This window comes from Spermophilus citellus, assembly GCF_964194105.1.
Source record: "Spermophilus citellus genome assembly, chromosome: 10".
Lineage (NCBI taxonomy): Eukaryota > Metazoa > Chordata > Mammalia > Rodentia > Sciuridae > Spermophilus > Spermophilus citellus.
The window spans coordinates 67,831,017-67,845,910 of record NC_138197.1 but is presented as its reverse complement, the minus strand read 5'-3'; the positions used below and the strand labels follow the sequence as shown (position 1 = coordinate 67,845,910).

General features: G+C 46.8%; 2 protein-coding genes across 5 annotated transcripts in view; one reads left to right on the top strand and one right to left on the bottom strand.

Annotated features, from left to right (window-relative positions):
- COL2A1 (collagen type II alpha 1 chain) overlaps positions 1 to 4,466 on the top strand; it is a 30,749-nt gene extending 26,283 nt beyond the window's left edge. Inside the window, exons 46-54 of the mRNA XM_081309374.1 lie at positions 145 to 252; positions 475 to 528; positions 684 to 791; positions 1,033 to 1,086; positions 1,539 to 1,646; positions 1,996 to 2,284; positions 2,734 to 2,921; positions 3,249 to 3,491; positions 4,046 to 4,466. Of these exons, the coding sequence (XP_081165500.1) occupies positions 145 to 252; positions 475 to 528; positions 684 to 791; positions 1,033 to 1,086; positions 1,539 to 1,646; positions 1,996 to 2,284; positions 2,734 to 2,921; positions 3,249 to 3,491; positions 4,046 to 4,192 (1,299 nt within the window). The 3' untranslated portion in view covers positions 4,193 to 4,466. The remainder of the gene's footprint in view (positions 1 to 144; positions 253 to 474; positions 529 to 683; positions 792 to 1,032; positions 1,087 to 1,538; positions 1,647 to 1,995; positions 2,285 to 2,733; positions 2,922 to 3,248; positions 3,492 to 4,045) is intronic.
- A 4,524-nt stretch (positions 4,467 to 8,990) lies between these two features.
- On the bottom strand, positions 8,991 to 14,620 carry TMEM106C (transmembrane protein 106C). 4 transcript variants are annotated; one of them, XM_081311594.1, is made up of 8 exons: positions 14,492 to 14,620; positions 13,714 to 13,928; positions 12,784 to 12,847; positions 12,147 to 12,306; positions 11,916 to 12,056; positions 11,008 to 11,057; positions 10,532 to 10,585; positions 8,991 to 9,736 (listed from the first exon to the last, which is right to left on the bottom strand). In XM_081311594.1, the coding sequence occupies exons 2-8, from the start codon at positions 13,898 to 13,900 to the stop codon at positions 9,640 to 9,642; spliced, it is 753 nt and encodes a 250-aa protein (XP_081167720.1). In that variant the 5' UTR covers positions 13,901 to 13,928; positions 14,492 to 14,620; the 3' UTR covers positions 8,991 to 9,639. The 4 variants fall into 4 exon arrangements, with proteins under 4 accessions (XP_081167720.1, XP_081167722.1, XP_081167719.1 ...); XM_081311596.1 differs by having other exon boundaries at positions 14,496 to 14,605; XM_081311593.1 differs by having other exon boundaries at positions 14,417 to 14,511.
- Positions 14,621 to 14,894: the final 274 nt, after the last annotated feature.

Here is a 14,894-nt window from a genome sequence, read left to right as displayed (position 1 = left end):
GCTGGGTGGAGAGGACATTGACTTAGTCTGATAGGTTGGTCTGGTTGGCAGGCTAGAATCAGCCTTGTCTCAATCTGAAAGGAGCTTCTGTCCCTACCTCTTCTGGAATGTTCTTCTCTGAGTCTGAGCCCTCTCTCCTGACAGGGTGATCGTGGTGAGACTGGTGCCGTGGGTGCTCCCGGAGCACCTGGACCCCCTGGTTCTCCTGGCCCAGCTGGCCCAACTGGCAAGCAGGGAGACAGAGGAGAAGCTGTGAGTATCCTTCATTCAGCAGAACTGGTAGTGAGCTGAGTGATCAGGGAGCGTTTCCATGATGGCCTTCCCTCATGCCACGGGACTGGAGGAACTGCCTGCATCCAGGGGTCTCTGGACCATGGGGGCAGCAGCCTTGGTGCCCAGCCCAGTGGTAAATGTGGAGGAGGGAAGTCCCTGTCCTGGCTTTTCCTTAACTCTGCTCTCACTCTTTCCTTACAGGGTGCACAAGGCCCCATGGGACCTTCAGGACCGGCTGGAGCCCGGGGAATCCCAGTGAGTATTAGAACCTCCTGTGCTAGGTCCCTGACAGGGGTGGGCTGGAAGAAAACAGGGACACTGTTGTTCCTGAGACTTCTTGGCTTAGGTGGAACAAACATAGGGCTCTGCTGGCCCTGACCTGGCCTAATCTATGTCTATCTTGTTCCCAGGGCCCTCAAGGTCCCCGAGGTGACAAAGGAGAATCTGGAGAGCCTGGCGAGAGGGGATTGAAGGGACACCGTGGCTTCACTGGTCTGCAAGGCCTTCCCGGTCCTCCTGTGAGTGTCACTGTCTGCAAAAGTCTGCTCAAAGCCTCCTGCTGCTCAGAGGCCTAAGCAGCAGGGCTTCCCTTGCTGCTGTCATAGCTTGGGGTCATCCTCAGAAATTCCCTGGGCAAACTCAGGGTGACTGAGGAGGTAGAAAGGGAATATGTGCATGTGCGTGTGTGTGTGTGTGTGTGTGTGTGTGTGTGTGTGTTTGTGTGCTGACCTCTGCCCTTTGCCACTTCCTTCCACACAGGGTCCTTCTGGAGACCAAGGTGCTTCTGGTCCTGCTGGTCCTTCTGGCCCTAGAGTAAGTGAGATGGAGTTGGGAGATGGAGAGAGCCTTTCTGGAGGGGTGGGCCATTGTACTGACCAGGGTTTCCAATGGTTGGTGGAGGAGCCTTGGGCTTAGGGGTCCTCACTCAGGAGGTACACTGAGGGGGGTAGGACCAGCTTGGCATCACTGTGGCCACAAAAACACTTGTGATGATGATCACAAGAGCAGCTCACAGCTGTCAGACAGACTCTTAAGTATCGGCTTTAAAACAAGAGTTAAGGAGGATAAGAGAGCCATGGTATTAATCTGCTGGTCCTTGGCCAAACAGAGGCCAATTTAGGGTGATACAGCTGAGCAATGTGAAGAATTAGGGGCTGAATGGCTGGTGCCATCATGATGGCCACCTAACTAGCTACAGCTACTCTTCAGCCTTCTCTATGAAGTCCATTCCTTTCTCACCACTTCTTCTCTCTCCTGGCCTGCAGGGTCCACCTGGCCCTGTTGGTCCCTCTGGCAAAGACGGTGCTAACGGAATCCCTGGCCCCATTGGGCCTCCTGGTCCCCGTGGACGTTCAGGCGAAACTGGTCCTGCTGTAAGTGTCTTGACTCCTTCCTTATGGTCTGAGGTATTCCCAGCATCTCTTTGGTGCTCAGAGTCTCTTTGGGGGCATTAGCCTGTAGGTAGTGGTGAAGTCATCCTTTATTCAGAGTTTCCTGAGGGGCTCAAGGAACCAATGGTGGGTGCTGGGAAACAAAAGAGAGGGGCTAAGGAAGAAATGGGGAAGAGGCTAGAAGAGGCTACGGTTTTCTTGGTCCTGGGCTTCTTCCCTTACCCCTGCCACGGGACTGGGAAGAGGACGCTCTAGTCTACTTTTGCAAATAGAGATAGACACGAAACTCCTCCCCTGGGTTCCTGGCTGATCTTTCTGTTCCCTACTGCAGGGTCCTCCTGGAAATCCTGGACCCCCTGGCCCTCCAGGCCCCCCTGGCCCTGGCATCGACATGTCTGCCTTTGCTGGCCTAGGCCAGAGAGAGAAGGGCCCTGACCCCCTGCAGTACATGCGGGCTGACCAGGCAGCTGGAACCTTAAGACAGCATGACGCCGAGGTGGATGCCACACTCAAGTCCCTCAACAACCAGATTGAGAGCATCCGCAGCCCCGAGGGTTCCCGCAAGAACCCTGCTCGTACCTGCCGGGACCTGAAACTCTGCCACCCTGAATGGAAGAGCGGTGAGCCTGGAGGACAGAGTCCCCTGCCCCAGAGAGTGAAGGGTCAGCCCATTGGGCATGGCCACCTTCAGTGGCAAGGCAGACATCCCTTGGTGCAGGGCAGAATCAGGCCTGGAAGGTTCTGGCAGATGGTTGCTCTCCCATTTCACAGCTGAGAAGCTACAGCCCTGGCACCTGTCCTACCATGGCAGAAGTGACTTCAGGGTGGACTCTGTCCTACTCTGGTCTTGACCTTTATGCCTGTAAACTTCTTTACTATTAGATGGCCCATCCCAATCTCCTTGCCTCACATGTTCTTCTGTCTCCCCTCCCTTTAGGCCACACACAAGCCTCCCCACCAACTCCCGATTTCCCTGTAGGCCCTCTGTCTCTCCCAGTCAGTCTGGCCCTCCTGGGCTTTTGAGTCTGAGTCTGCCTAGCCTGATGGGGTGCTGCCTCTTCTCTTGTAGGAGACTACTGGATTGACCCCAATCAGGGCTGCACCTTGGACGCCATGAAGGTTTTCTGCAACATGGAGACAGGCGAGACCTGCGTCTACCCCAACCCAGCAAACGTACCCAAGAAGAACTGGTGGAGCAGCAAGAGCAAGGACAAGAAGCACATCTGGTTTGGAGAAACCATCAATGGTGGCTTCCATGTGAGTATCTGGGTGCTCCAGGCCTGAGCTGGCTCCTTGGTCTTTCTTTTTCCCTGGATGTTGTCAGCACCTTCCCCACATTCATCAGTTTTTCTCTGGGCTTGAGGGAAAGGAGAGAGGAGGAAGATTATTTTTTTCCCCATTTGGAGTTGAAAATAGATCCTCTGAGCTTGCTCCATTCCCTGGAAGCAGAAATGTCCTCTCAGCTTCCCACCACCCAACATCTCCCTCAGCTCCTCTGATCCCTGAATAGTTAACATCTCTGAAGCCCCTGACCCCAGTCAATGCCAGCTCACAGGCCTCATACCCTGGCTCTCTGCCCCACAGTTCAGCTATGGAGATGACAACCTGGCTCCCAACACCGCCAACGTTCAGATGACCTTCCTACGTCTCCTGTCAACTGAGGGCTCCCAGAACATCACCTACCACTGTAAGAACAGCATCGCCTACCTGGACGAAACAGCTGGCAACCTCAAGAAGGCCTTGCTCATCCAGGGCTCCAATGATGTGGAGATCCGGGCTGAGGGCAACAGCAGGTTCACGTACACTGCCCTGAAGGATGGCTGCACGGTGAGTGGGGCTGACTGGACCTGCCAGAGAGAAGAGCTACCCAGAACCTGGAAGTTGCCTGTGTGGGATGGAGGGAGGGTTGGCCTATAACAAGTGTCCTAGTCTTAAAGTGACAGATTATCAGAAATGTGAGTTTGAGGGGTTGTATTGAGAAGACAAGTTGAATGACAGGTGAGGGAAAGGTACATATTGTTCTATCAGCTTGTCTGCTTCCTGGCTTAGGAGAAATAAGGCCCTACCTGGCCTGCTCAGTGACTTTTGCAGAAGTGCTCATGTAATGTGTATAGGCAGCCCTACAAGAGCAAGTAAAGAGGGAATCACAGGTGGGGAATCCACTGTGGTATGGGGAAGGAAGGGACAGGACAGGAAGGTGGAGGAGATCTCTGCTGCTAAGGATAGGAGTTGAAGCAGAGAGGGCTTGAGCAAGCCAAGAACAGGTCTAGGGAGCCTCATGAGTATCTTTCACACTGTAGTTGTTCGGTTTTGGGTTCCTAGGAAGTTATCACTGGATTGCAAAACATCTACTGAATAGCATCTCTTCTCTTTCCTTCTAGAAACACACCGGTAAGTGGGGCAAGACTGTCATCGAGTACCGGTCACAGAAGACTTCACGCCTCCCCATCATTGACATTGCACCCATGGACATAGGAGGGCCTGAACAAGAATTTGGTGTGGACATAGGGCCTGTCTGCTTCTTGTAAAAACCCAAACCCAGAAACAACACAATCCATTGCAAACCCAAAGGACCCAAGTACTTTCCAATCCCAGTCACTCTAGGATTCTGCACTGAATGGCTGACCTGACCTGATGTCCATTCATTTCCCCCTCTCACAGTTTGGACTGTTCTCCCCTCTCTAAGAGACCTGAACTGGGCAGACTGCAAAATAAAATCTCATGTTCTATTTATTTATTGTCTTCCTGTAAGACCTTTGGGTCAAGGCAGAGACAGGAAACTAACTGGTGTGAGTCAAATGCCCCCTGAGTGACTGCCCCCAGCCCAGGCAAAAAGACCCCCTGAAGGTGCTGGGCGCAGGAACTGTGTGTGTCCTACACAATGGTGCTATTCTGTGTCAAACACCTCTGTATTTTTTAAAACATCAATTGATATTAAAAAATTATTGGAAAGTACACATTGCTTTGTGCTTTGTTCTTTAGTTTGTTTTCCATTAGTCCTTGATTCTGTATGCATGCCCAAATGTGGTCCTGGGGCTGCCTTCTGTGGACTTTTCAACTGAGAGCAAGGTTGAAGCCACACTGCCTGGTTTAGTGACCTCCCATATGCCTCTTTTGTCAACTTGGCACTGCATGGAACCCAGTGGTAAACCAGGATCAAAGACTAAGTCTGTTAGTCAGCTTTGTGTTACTACAATGAAAACACCAGACACAGGCTATTTATGAAATAAAGTGAGGCTTATTTTGGCTCATAGTTCTGGAGGTTCAAATCCAAGATCAGGCAGCCCTATTGGTCTGGGCATCTGGTGAGGGCAGCACATCAAGGCAGGAGTGTGTCTCAGAGTGAGTTCCCACATTATGAGCCAGGAAGCAGAGTGAGAGGAAGACATCAGGCCCACAGTCCCTTCTGAGTGCACACCCCAATGATCTGAGGATCTCCCACGAGGCCCCACCTCTCCAAGCTTCCACCCCCCGCCCCGCCCTAGTAGCATTAGTCTGGAGACCAAGCCTTTAACACGTGGAACTTTGAGGGCCACTGTACATATTCAAACCATAGCATGACAGTTTGGGAAGGGAGACACCCCAGAGGGATTGCCTTGCTCTTGAAAGCAACCAATGAACACAAGAAGGGAGACACCCCAGAGGGATTGCCTTGCTCTTGTAAAGCAAGAGGCATGGTGCACCATGAACCTAGAGAGCAAGGCCATGTGTGGGCCATACTGCTGAGTGGGAGAGAAGGTGGGATGAAAAATCAGGAAGGAGGGCAAGAAGGGACCCCTGACAAGTGCACATGAGTAATCAGGGTGGTTATTTGCACCTTTCAGTACGAATTTTAGGTCAAGGAGAAGTGGGTTATCTCCACCCCTCCTGCTCCTCCTTATTCCTCTTTCCCACCCCTCCTTCTGGCCCCCATTCTTCACTTCCTGGACCTGCACTTAAAGCTTCCACTCATCTCCTCTGAACACCAGATGTAAGATTGTGACCTCCATCTTACATGGACAGCATTCCCTTTCTCACTATTACCAGGTGTCCCTTGCTTTCCAGTGCCTCAGTGTAGAGGTGAGCAAGTTGTTCTTTTCTCCACTAGAGGGCCCCAGTAGTGGTGATGTGTGAAGTGGACAGCAGAGGAAACCAATCAGAATCCATGACAATTTTTTTTCTTTCTTTTTCTTGTAGTACTGGAGGGCACTCTATTGCTGAGCTATATACCCTACCCTTATTTTTACTTCTTATTAATTTTTAAATTTTTGAGACAGGGTCTCACTAAGTTGCCCAGGCTGGCCTTGAACTTGTGATCCTCTTGCCTCAACCCCCAAGTCCCTGGGATGATTTTTATAAAACCAATTTTAAAAGATCTGGCATGGCTAACAAACCAGAGAGCCAAGGCTTTCTCTATCCGCTTCTAACATCTCTGCCCACTTCCTCTAGATTAAGGTCGACAACTTTTCAATAAATACTACAAATAAATAAAAGACACTTTTGCTGGATTTATTGATATTTATACTTAACTTATGAAGTAAACTTAGTTGAATAAAGTGTATCTTACCGGGGTTAGCTCATGGAAAAATAGAGTAAAATTATAACATGTTAATTAAAAATACAGAATAGTTATCATAAGTACAAGTAACCCTTCCACCTATCTTACCTAGTGAGAGCAAGGAGAGCAGGTGAGATATATGTATACAGAGAAAAATGTTCCTTAGACAATAGGTGGAGTTGAAGAATTGAGTTCAGTTCTAGCCTGTCAATCCAACTGCAGCCCATACTGCCTCCTTGCTCACTCCATTCACGGCAACAGCAGCAGAGCTTCTTATTCGGTAGATTGTGACCTCCATCTTAGATTTCTGCAAAAGAAGTCCCAGGTATCCAGGTGACTCCTCACAACCCACCCACTGCCTCGGTGCTTAGTAAAACCTGGAAATAATAACAGCTGCTCTACAAAGAATGGAGAGACTCAGCCAGAGGACACAAGGATGTGGAACAGAAACCCTTGAAATGCAAGCCTCACCAGGGCATGGATGAGTGTTGTGTCACCCACAGCTGCTCTCCCCAGAGAGCAAAGTGAGAGTAGCCAAGTAACTGGAATCATTGCTAATTTCTCAGATCCCTGATGCCTCAGGAAAGGTAGGTCTCTACGAAATAATAACATGTAAGGCAAGTTCCTGAGCAAGCAGAACAGAGCAGGCTCACTGATTATGAGGGCTGGGCCAGGTTACTTTTCCTATGTTTAACTTCCTCTTCTCTATGAAAGTGTCTGGCACTAAAAGCCTTTGAACTAGGAGCCAGTGCCTGAGCTCCAGCTAAAACTTACTTTTTTTTTTTTTAGAGAGGGAATGTTTTTAATATTTATTTATTTATTTGTTTTCAGTGAACACAACAACTTTATTTTATTTTTATGTGGTGCTGAGGTTCGAACCCAGCGCCCCGCGCATGCCAGGTGAGTGAGCTACCGCTTGAGCCACATCCCCAGCCCTAAAACTTACTCTTAAGTCCCTTGAATCCTGGATAAATCACAGAACAACTTCTGAAATTATGTCCACTTCTAAACAAGTGAAGGAACACAGCATATTAAAGGAATGCTGACAAGGTGATGACAAATTTTACTTATGAAGGAAAACATTATTCTGCTCAGTAGTTTGGGGTGGGGGACACATCTGGGACCCTATTTCATGTACAGCTTTTAAAAAAATAGGCTGATTCTACCTCACCCTCCCAGCACTGAGGATTGAACCCAGCGGCATTCTATCACTGAGTTACATTTCTAGTCCTTTTTATTTTTTGAGACAAGGTCTCACTAAGTTTCCCAGGCTGGCCTCAAACGTGTGACTCCCCTGACTCAGTCTCTGAAATCACTAGGATTACAGATATGTACCACCAGGCCCAGCTGATTCTTTTAATAACTATTCCATACTTTGGGCTATATACCCTAGGATAGTTGACCCAGAGATCATGGGGTCTTGCTGTGGGGTATCTAGGGCTACAGAATAGTTAGTGGAGGTAAACTGTGGTCTACATGGGCCTGATAAAGATTAAAAGCTTGTGTAGACTTCCAGCTATATCACTCAAAAAAAAAAAAAAACACAACAAAAATTGCAATCTTTGGCATACAGCGGGTGTTCAATGCGTTTTCTGGAATGAATAAATTACAAATAAATGGAGATTTCTGTGGGTAGCAACTCTTCAACTAAGCGACATGATATATAGTTAGAGATCTACAGGTCACAGTATAGGCCAAGAGGAAGCTACAGAGAAATGATCTCCAGCAAGCCTCATCTCTAAGAAATAATCTTTGCAAATTTCAATCCACTGGAAACAATGGTGATGATAATGACATCTGAGCCAACAACTTCCCCTAATTTTGGATTGCTGAGAGAAAAATTCTGGGTATTTGTTCCAAGAATGGACAGACACCACAATAAAATTATGCAGGGCATTCCAAAGTGCAGTATGAGATGCTAAGAATAAAATTAGGTATGAGAGCTCACAACACCAAGACCAGACTCATTGCTATATGTCTAGAAAATTTAACTGCTCTCACTTAAATATTATTAACTGGATTTTAAGTTAATATCAAGAAGCAAGAAATGTTTCTGAGGCACAAGGTCACAAAAAATAAATTACTCAAAACTGAAGTACCAATATGAGTAGCTTTTCCAAAATCATTAAGAAAATATGCTACAGAGGCTATTTGGAAAATGGAAAAACTAAAGAGATGATACAGAAGAGTGAACATCATGAGTTCAGGCATGTTCTGATTAGGGCAACATTTTCAGAAATGACTTGCTCCTGTCCAAGTAGTGATATTCCTTCACTAAGATCTATCACTGTCACCACTAATGTGTACACCCTTCATACCACCTGGTTATTACTGAAACTCCAGTGTTCAACCCTTGATGATGGTCAGTCTCAGCCAGTCATGAAATTTAGCCATAATTTGATAGATTCCCTGCAGCCCATCCTCTGGTGGTTCAGAGGGTGGAGACAGTTGAGGAAACTTCCAACCTCAAACCAATTCCTCTTAGTAAAGACAAAAGCCACATTGGGGTTACCCCTCCAGGAAGCAGTTTCTCACTCTCTGGCATATCTGACTTTTTCAGCCTCCAGGGGGCGCTGTGTGCTTTATTCTGGAAGAGTAATAGGGCAGTCAGTTGCCTGGAGAGGCAGATGAAGTGAGGCTGTTTGCTGTGACAACACTCATGGGGACAGCAAGTTGTCTGGGCTCCTTTTACTTCCTTCCCATAGTGGACCCTGTGCTGACTCACTTACTATTCTATGGTTTCCTCAGGGTTACATACAAAGGCATCTAGACAATTAGAGACACAGAGGAATCAAAAACAGAGTTTATTTATTTTTTTAATCAAACCCCCAATCCATGTTCCAGCCAATGGATGAAGGGTAAACCAAGCCCCACATAGACTTTGGGTAGAAACAAGTGTGAATTTCTACAGGAAAAAAGAAAGAAAGAAAGAAAATCTTTCTTTTAAAAGCTTCTAGGCATTTAGAAACAGATCAAACAAATGCACACATTGAGTGGTTCCATGCCCTCTTCTTTCAGGTATTTCAAGGGTACCCTGATGCCACTCTGTGAAGATGAGGCACTGATATATCTGCAGATGCACTAACAGTCCTATCTTCATGCCACTCTGTGGTTTGATAACCTAGAAGCATGGTATAGATTCAGCTTATAATGCCTCAAGAACAGCTAAAAAGATCTAAATTAAATTCTTCAAACTTTATTGAGTGCCAACTATTTGCTGGGCACAGGCTAGGCACTGGGCAGTGATTCTGCTGGTTCTGAGAAACATACATGGTGCTATAGGAAGGAGGTTCCCCCTAAGGGGTAGGAGGGTGGTTTGCTGTGGGCTAAGAAAAAAATTTGTCCTCTTCTTATACCACCTGGGATCAGTATGAAACTCAGGAACAGATGCTGGGCTCTCTTCTACAGGTATTGCCACTGGAGAACCATGAGCAGATGCTAAACAGCCGTGGAATTTGCTCCACAATCTACATAGTGATGTGTTTCCAAGGAGCTCTGGGTCATGTGACCAATATATAAAATCTTCACTGAAGTTCTAGGAAAAAGAAAACCAAGAAGAAATGAAATAAGCAAGGAAATTTGCCCACGTAGTTTCTTGCAAATTCAAGCAACAATACCCCCGAGACACATATCTTCATTGTTATGTAACCAGGAGGTCAGAGGATCTTTCTATACCCGAAGATACTGTGTCATGAGGTGATCTTCTAAATAAGTGATTCTGAACCAGGAATGATTTTCCCCTGTGGACACTATGGCAATGTTTGGAGACATTTTGGGTTGTTTCAACCAAGTATGGGGCTGAGTGTACCAGTAGCTAGTTGGTAGAGACCAGGGATGCTGTTAAACAGTCTACAAAAACAAAAATTGTTTCTGGCACAAAATATCACCAGTGCCACGCTGAGAACCCTTGCTCTAATCCTCACATTTCAGATGTCAGTAGCAGAACCTGTCACGTGCAAACCTGTCACGTCACGGGTTCATGAATAATCCTGAAGTTTCATGACACATGATAATTTGTGTGGCTAGAGAGTAAGTCTGGTCAAATACCTAGTACTTATACCTTGAGAAAGCTTTTCTGTTCTTTACTGGTCTCATTAGGATTCTAAAGAGATCGCGTATTCTTAGTTAAACTAGATCCCACTTCATAGAGAAAATGACATATTCAACAGTTCACTGTGAACCTGGTGACCTGTGTAGGGGATCTGAGCTCCACATCTAGAGAACACCAAGGGGCTTTGAGATCTCTCTGGCTATGTGTCTCTGAGTAAGGGCAGTAAGCTCACAGGGTCCAATAGTTCAAGCCATCAGGGTAAGGAAGCAAGGGACATACCGCATGAAGATCACTATGTTGTGCACCAGGATGTCAGGTAATGTACAGAAGAAGCTACCAAGCAGCAATACAGAGACAGGCAGTTTGATTTAAAACAGGAAAAAAAAATAGAAGAATCAATAGACGAGTATTAAATTATTTAGGGTGATTCCCAACACCCACCCTTCTGACCCAAATGCTGCTAAGGCCCACCAGTTCTGAGCCACCAACAAGGGTCATTCTCATCTTTCCCCATTGTGATCCTTTTCTGTTTTTCCAAAGTGCTGGAGCTTGGTAATGTTTCTTTTAGAAATTCCAGCATTTCAGTCACATATAAAACAATATCTCTTCCAAATAAAACATAAGATAGCCAAAGCTAGGAAGCCTACAGGGCAAAGGCTAGGACTTAAGGCAGAACCTGGCACCAGACAACTGAGTACGGCTCTGAATTCCTTTCCTCTGATAAAGACCACACATATAAAGAGCATTGTCCTTACTACACATAAGAAAATGGTCCTCCCATCTCCGCCTTCACCGTAAAATTCACCTGAAAACAAGATACTTGGAGTCAGTCAGTGGTCAACGACAGCACTATTATCAGAAACCCTCAGACCCTGGACCATGGTTCCATCACATATAAAATATGTCCCTGAGACTGTCCCAGATATAGCCTATAAGCCTCTAATTACTACTCTGACCTCTTCCCCTTTGAGAGGTCAATGGATTTCAGATTATAATACCACCTCTTCTTGATATGTAGCAAGTCTTTCTCTTACAAATTCTTTCGCTCCTCAAATTCTTAAATGCTAACTATTTTCTTCCTCCTTCTCCACAATTGTTCATAATTACAGAGCCCATTAGATCTTTCTCATCAATCAGTGCCTATGTGTGGAAACCAGGAGAAGAAAAGAAATGCAGCTGTGTTATGGTTTAGATGTGGTATTCCCCAAAAGCTCACCTGTGAGACAATGCAAGAAGGTTTGGAGGAGAAATGATTGGGTTATAGCCTTAGCCAAATCAGCCAGTCAATCCCTTATGGGATTAACTGAAGTGGTAGGCTGTGGCTGAAGAGGTGGGAATTGGGGCATGGCTTGGGTGTATATATTTTGTATCTGGAGAGTAGAATCTTTCTTTGCTTTTTGATCACCATGATGTGAGCTGCTTCCCTCCGCCACTCTCTCCTGCCATGATGTTCAGTCTCACCTCTAGTCCTGAGGAATGGAGCTGCCTTTTATGGACTAAGACTTCTGAAACCATGAGCCCTCAGATAGACTTCTCTGTAGTTGTTCTGGTCAGAGCCTTTAGACACAGCAGTGGAAAAGCTGACTAAAACAAGCTGTGTGTCCTCACAGCACTTACTTTGCTCCCACACTATGGGACAGGGACTCCCAAAAAAACAGCTTACCAGTTGCTCACTCCTCGGTGGAATGGGGGAGATGTTAGTGGTCACATATGTGCCAACCACTGTGTTCATGTACTGAACCTGGCTGGACAGTCTGGTCACTGTCACAGGATAGAAGTTGGAGTTTCTGATTTTCAGGGTGGCCTGCATCAGGGCAAATGAGGAAACAAGTGTAAGCATCCTGGTCCAAGACCAGCAGATGCACAATCCAGGCAGTGAAGCCCTAAGCCTTACCGTGATAGCGAGAATTACAAGTGAGTCCTGCTTATTAAATGTGACTTTCACCACTTTGATGCCATCATCACCCACGAGGACTGAATGTGGAAACAGGAAGAAAACCACCAAACCAGATGCCAGGAGACAGAGTAGGACCGACAGAAGGACATACTGCTTACTGCAAATGACATAACAAATGCCCCAATGGGCAGTCAGATCAAGGTGCAACTGACAGAGATTAAATGTAAAAATGGGGGAGCAAAGGTGAGAGTGAAAGAATACAAATAGCCAGGAACCAGAAACCAAGCAAGAAGGGATGGAGCAGAAGAAGCCTTTTAAAACCAGTTTGGACACTGTTAAGTGAAGCTTGGAGGAGCTACGTGGACAAAGAATTTCCTCACTCCTAGGACACCCTACTTCTCCAATTCCTTTCAATCTCACCCCTTCACTTGGCTCTCAAGAACATTTGTAGCTTCAAGTTTCTTTCCCCAGATTGTGATGGGGCAGAAATATCCTTCTTGAGCAAATTGTAATAAAGGAAATGGGTCATTTACAAGAACAGATGTAGTTTTCACAGAATTAACTTATAGTCATAACATATAAAAAGAAATAGGGACAGGAGTAGGTATTAGCAGGTGGGAGGCAATTAACTCACGTTCTCTGAGGGCGCAATCTCTGATCACTATGTGGGATCAAAGCCACCAATTCATTGACTTGCTCTGGAAAAGAATGAAACACATATTTTGTAAATCTCACCTACTTGGCAATACTTTTTTTAGCACTTCACTGCAGCCTGCCACAGCAAATATTTTCCTGGGATTAGATATTTAAAAAGTACTAATTTCATATGGTAGGTTTAATGAACAAGAATAAATAAATTAATAAAGAATATTATAAATTACAAAACACCTGTAAGTACTTTCAGGTCAGTGGCATAAAGTTGAGAAACCTGGGATCTTATTCTGTTTTAATGCATGGCCAACTTGGCAAAGTCATCAACCTCTCAGAGCCACTGTTTACTCACCTTTAATATGAAGGGTTAGAGTAAATGTTTTTTAAGCTCTTTGTGACTCTCCATCTAAACTCTAAAAGACTCTCTGAGGGCTTACTTAATAATAGATAATCCTGAAGGTAGCCCAGGCTCCTCTTCTGAACATTTGTTTACTTCTCCTCACCTGACACATTTTGCTGACCTTGGGCTATTAATTCACTAACTGCTTCTTTATTAAGAAGTTTCCAAGATGGTCCACCTACAAAGCTGTGCCAGTCCTTATGAGTAAGAACAATAAGACATATACTAAACAACTCCATAACATAGAATGAGAAGAATATTCCAAACCACAGTAGAGGCGGGGAGCATGGGGATAAAAGAATGGAAGTAAAGAAAAGAAAGGGTTTCAAATATAAAGAGACCAAGAGAAGTTGTGGAATCTGCCCAAGTGTATCAAGTCAGCTGAGCTGGTTTCAAATCAGGGCACTCTGGGACTATAAAAGTACTAATGCCTCAGAGATAAGCTGTTAGGGCAGACATAAGAACCCCTGCTTTAACCAGGAATCAGTCCTTCCCTGATCACCAGATTCAAACCTGTTGGGATATAGCCTGTTCCTTGGCACGTGAGACAGGTGATGCTATCTCTCCCTGTGAACTCCACATATGGGAACTGAGCAATGGCTTCCTCCTGTTCTAGATCAGTCAGCAAAGCCTCCCTGTCATCTTCTTTCTTTCGCTTGCAGGAGGGAGCATGTGCAAAGGCAGAATGCTGAGATCCCATGGCCGTGATGTGCCACGCGTGTCATGTCCTAGATAAAAAGAGGCAAGTGAGTGCAAGTTAGAGTCCACACTGGGCCACGACAGAACACATTGCTTCTTTCTGTAAGAAAAGTGAATACACACACAAATTAAGGGTTGCCATCCTGAGTGTGAGACCAACAACCTCACAATGTCTACCAGGACACTCACTTTGTAGCACTGCTCTCCCCTTTACATACAGCAGGGGTAATGGGGCCTGCCTTCTGCCCATCTGTCCAGCTCCTCACCGCCCTGGGACTTGCCCCAGCCACCTGGTCCAGTTCGCCCCTGACTCTCCACTATCTGCAGACTCTGTATCTTCCTCGAGAAAAACCTTCCTGAACAAACAGGTGAACCAAATTAATAACAGGCCTTAGCGAACCCCCTCCTCCTCCACTCCCAGCCCCAAGAAGTGGGCTCAGGTCACGCCCCCCTGCAAAAGCGATGTTTCGATCTCATCAGAGTCACCCAGGCGGAGCGAACGCTGACATCCCCGAACCTGCAGGGCTCGAACCCCGGAAGCTACTTCCCGGGCGGCTCCCTCAGCCACCTAACCGCTTCAGCGGGTTTATACCTGCCTCTTCGGTCCTTGCAGCTGGCAGTCGGTGCGCAGGCGCAGAACGGCTAGGAGGCGCGGGGGACGGCAGCGTGCACTCGCGTCTGCGCCCTCGAAACTCAGGCACTTCCTTTCTACCATGCCGCTGTCGCGCTCCCGCTCACCGGTAGATGGCAGCACAGAGCAGAGGAGGATGGTGACCCTGGAGGCTGGGGAGGGCCTACCCCAGCGAGAGGGCGGTGCTTCCCTGCTCCCTGAAACACTGCGAGAGACTTAAGGTTTTGGAACTGGGCTACTTTGTTGCCGGAGGAAGAAGGCGCCACCGGTGACCAAGGCCGTTCGCATTGCCCGGGGCCTTGTAGACGTTGAGGTTGTAAAGCCAAACACCCAGAGCCTGCCCTCGGTCGGGTACAGACTCCAG

Bases quoted from the DNA above. Each gene is read 5' to 3' on its own strand.
- TMEM106C (XM_081311594.1), bottom strand. From the start codon at position 13,900: ATGGGATCTCAGCATTCTGCCTTTGCACATGCTCCCTCCTGCAAGCGA. The intron at 12,848-13,713 runs GTTTGAATCTGG...ATTCTTTTCCAG, and splicing joins AACAGGCTATATCCCAACAG to AGCAAGTCAATGAATTGGTG. The intron at 11,058-11,915 runs GTAAGCTGTTTT...TCTTGTTTTCAG, and splicing joins CACCGAGGAGTGAGCAACTG to GTGAATTTTACGGTGAAGGC.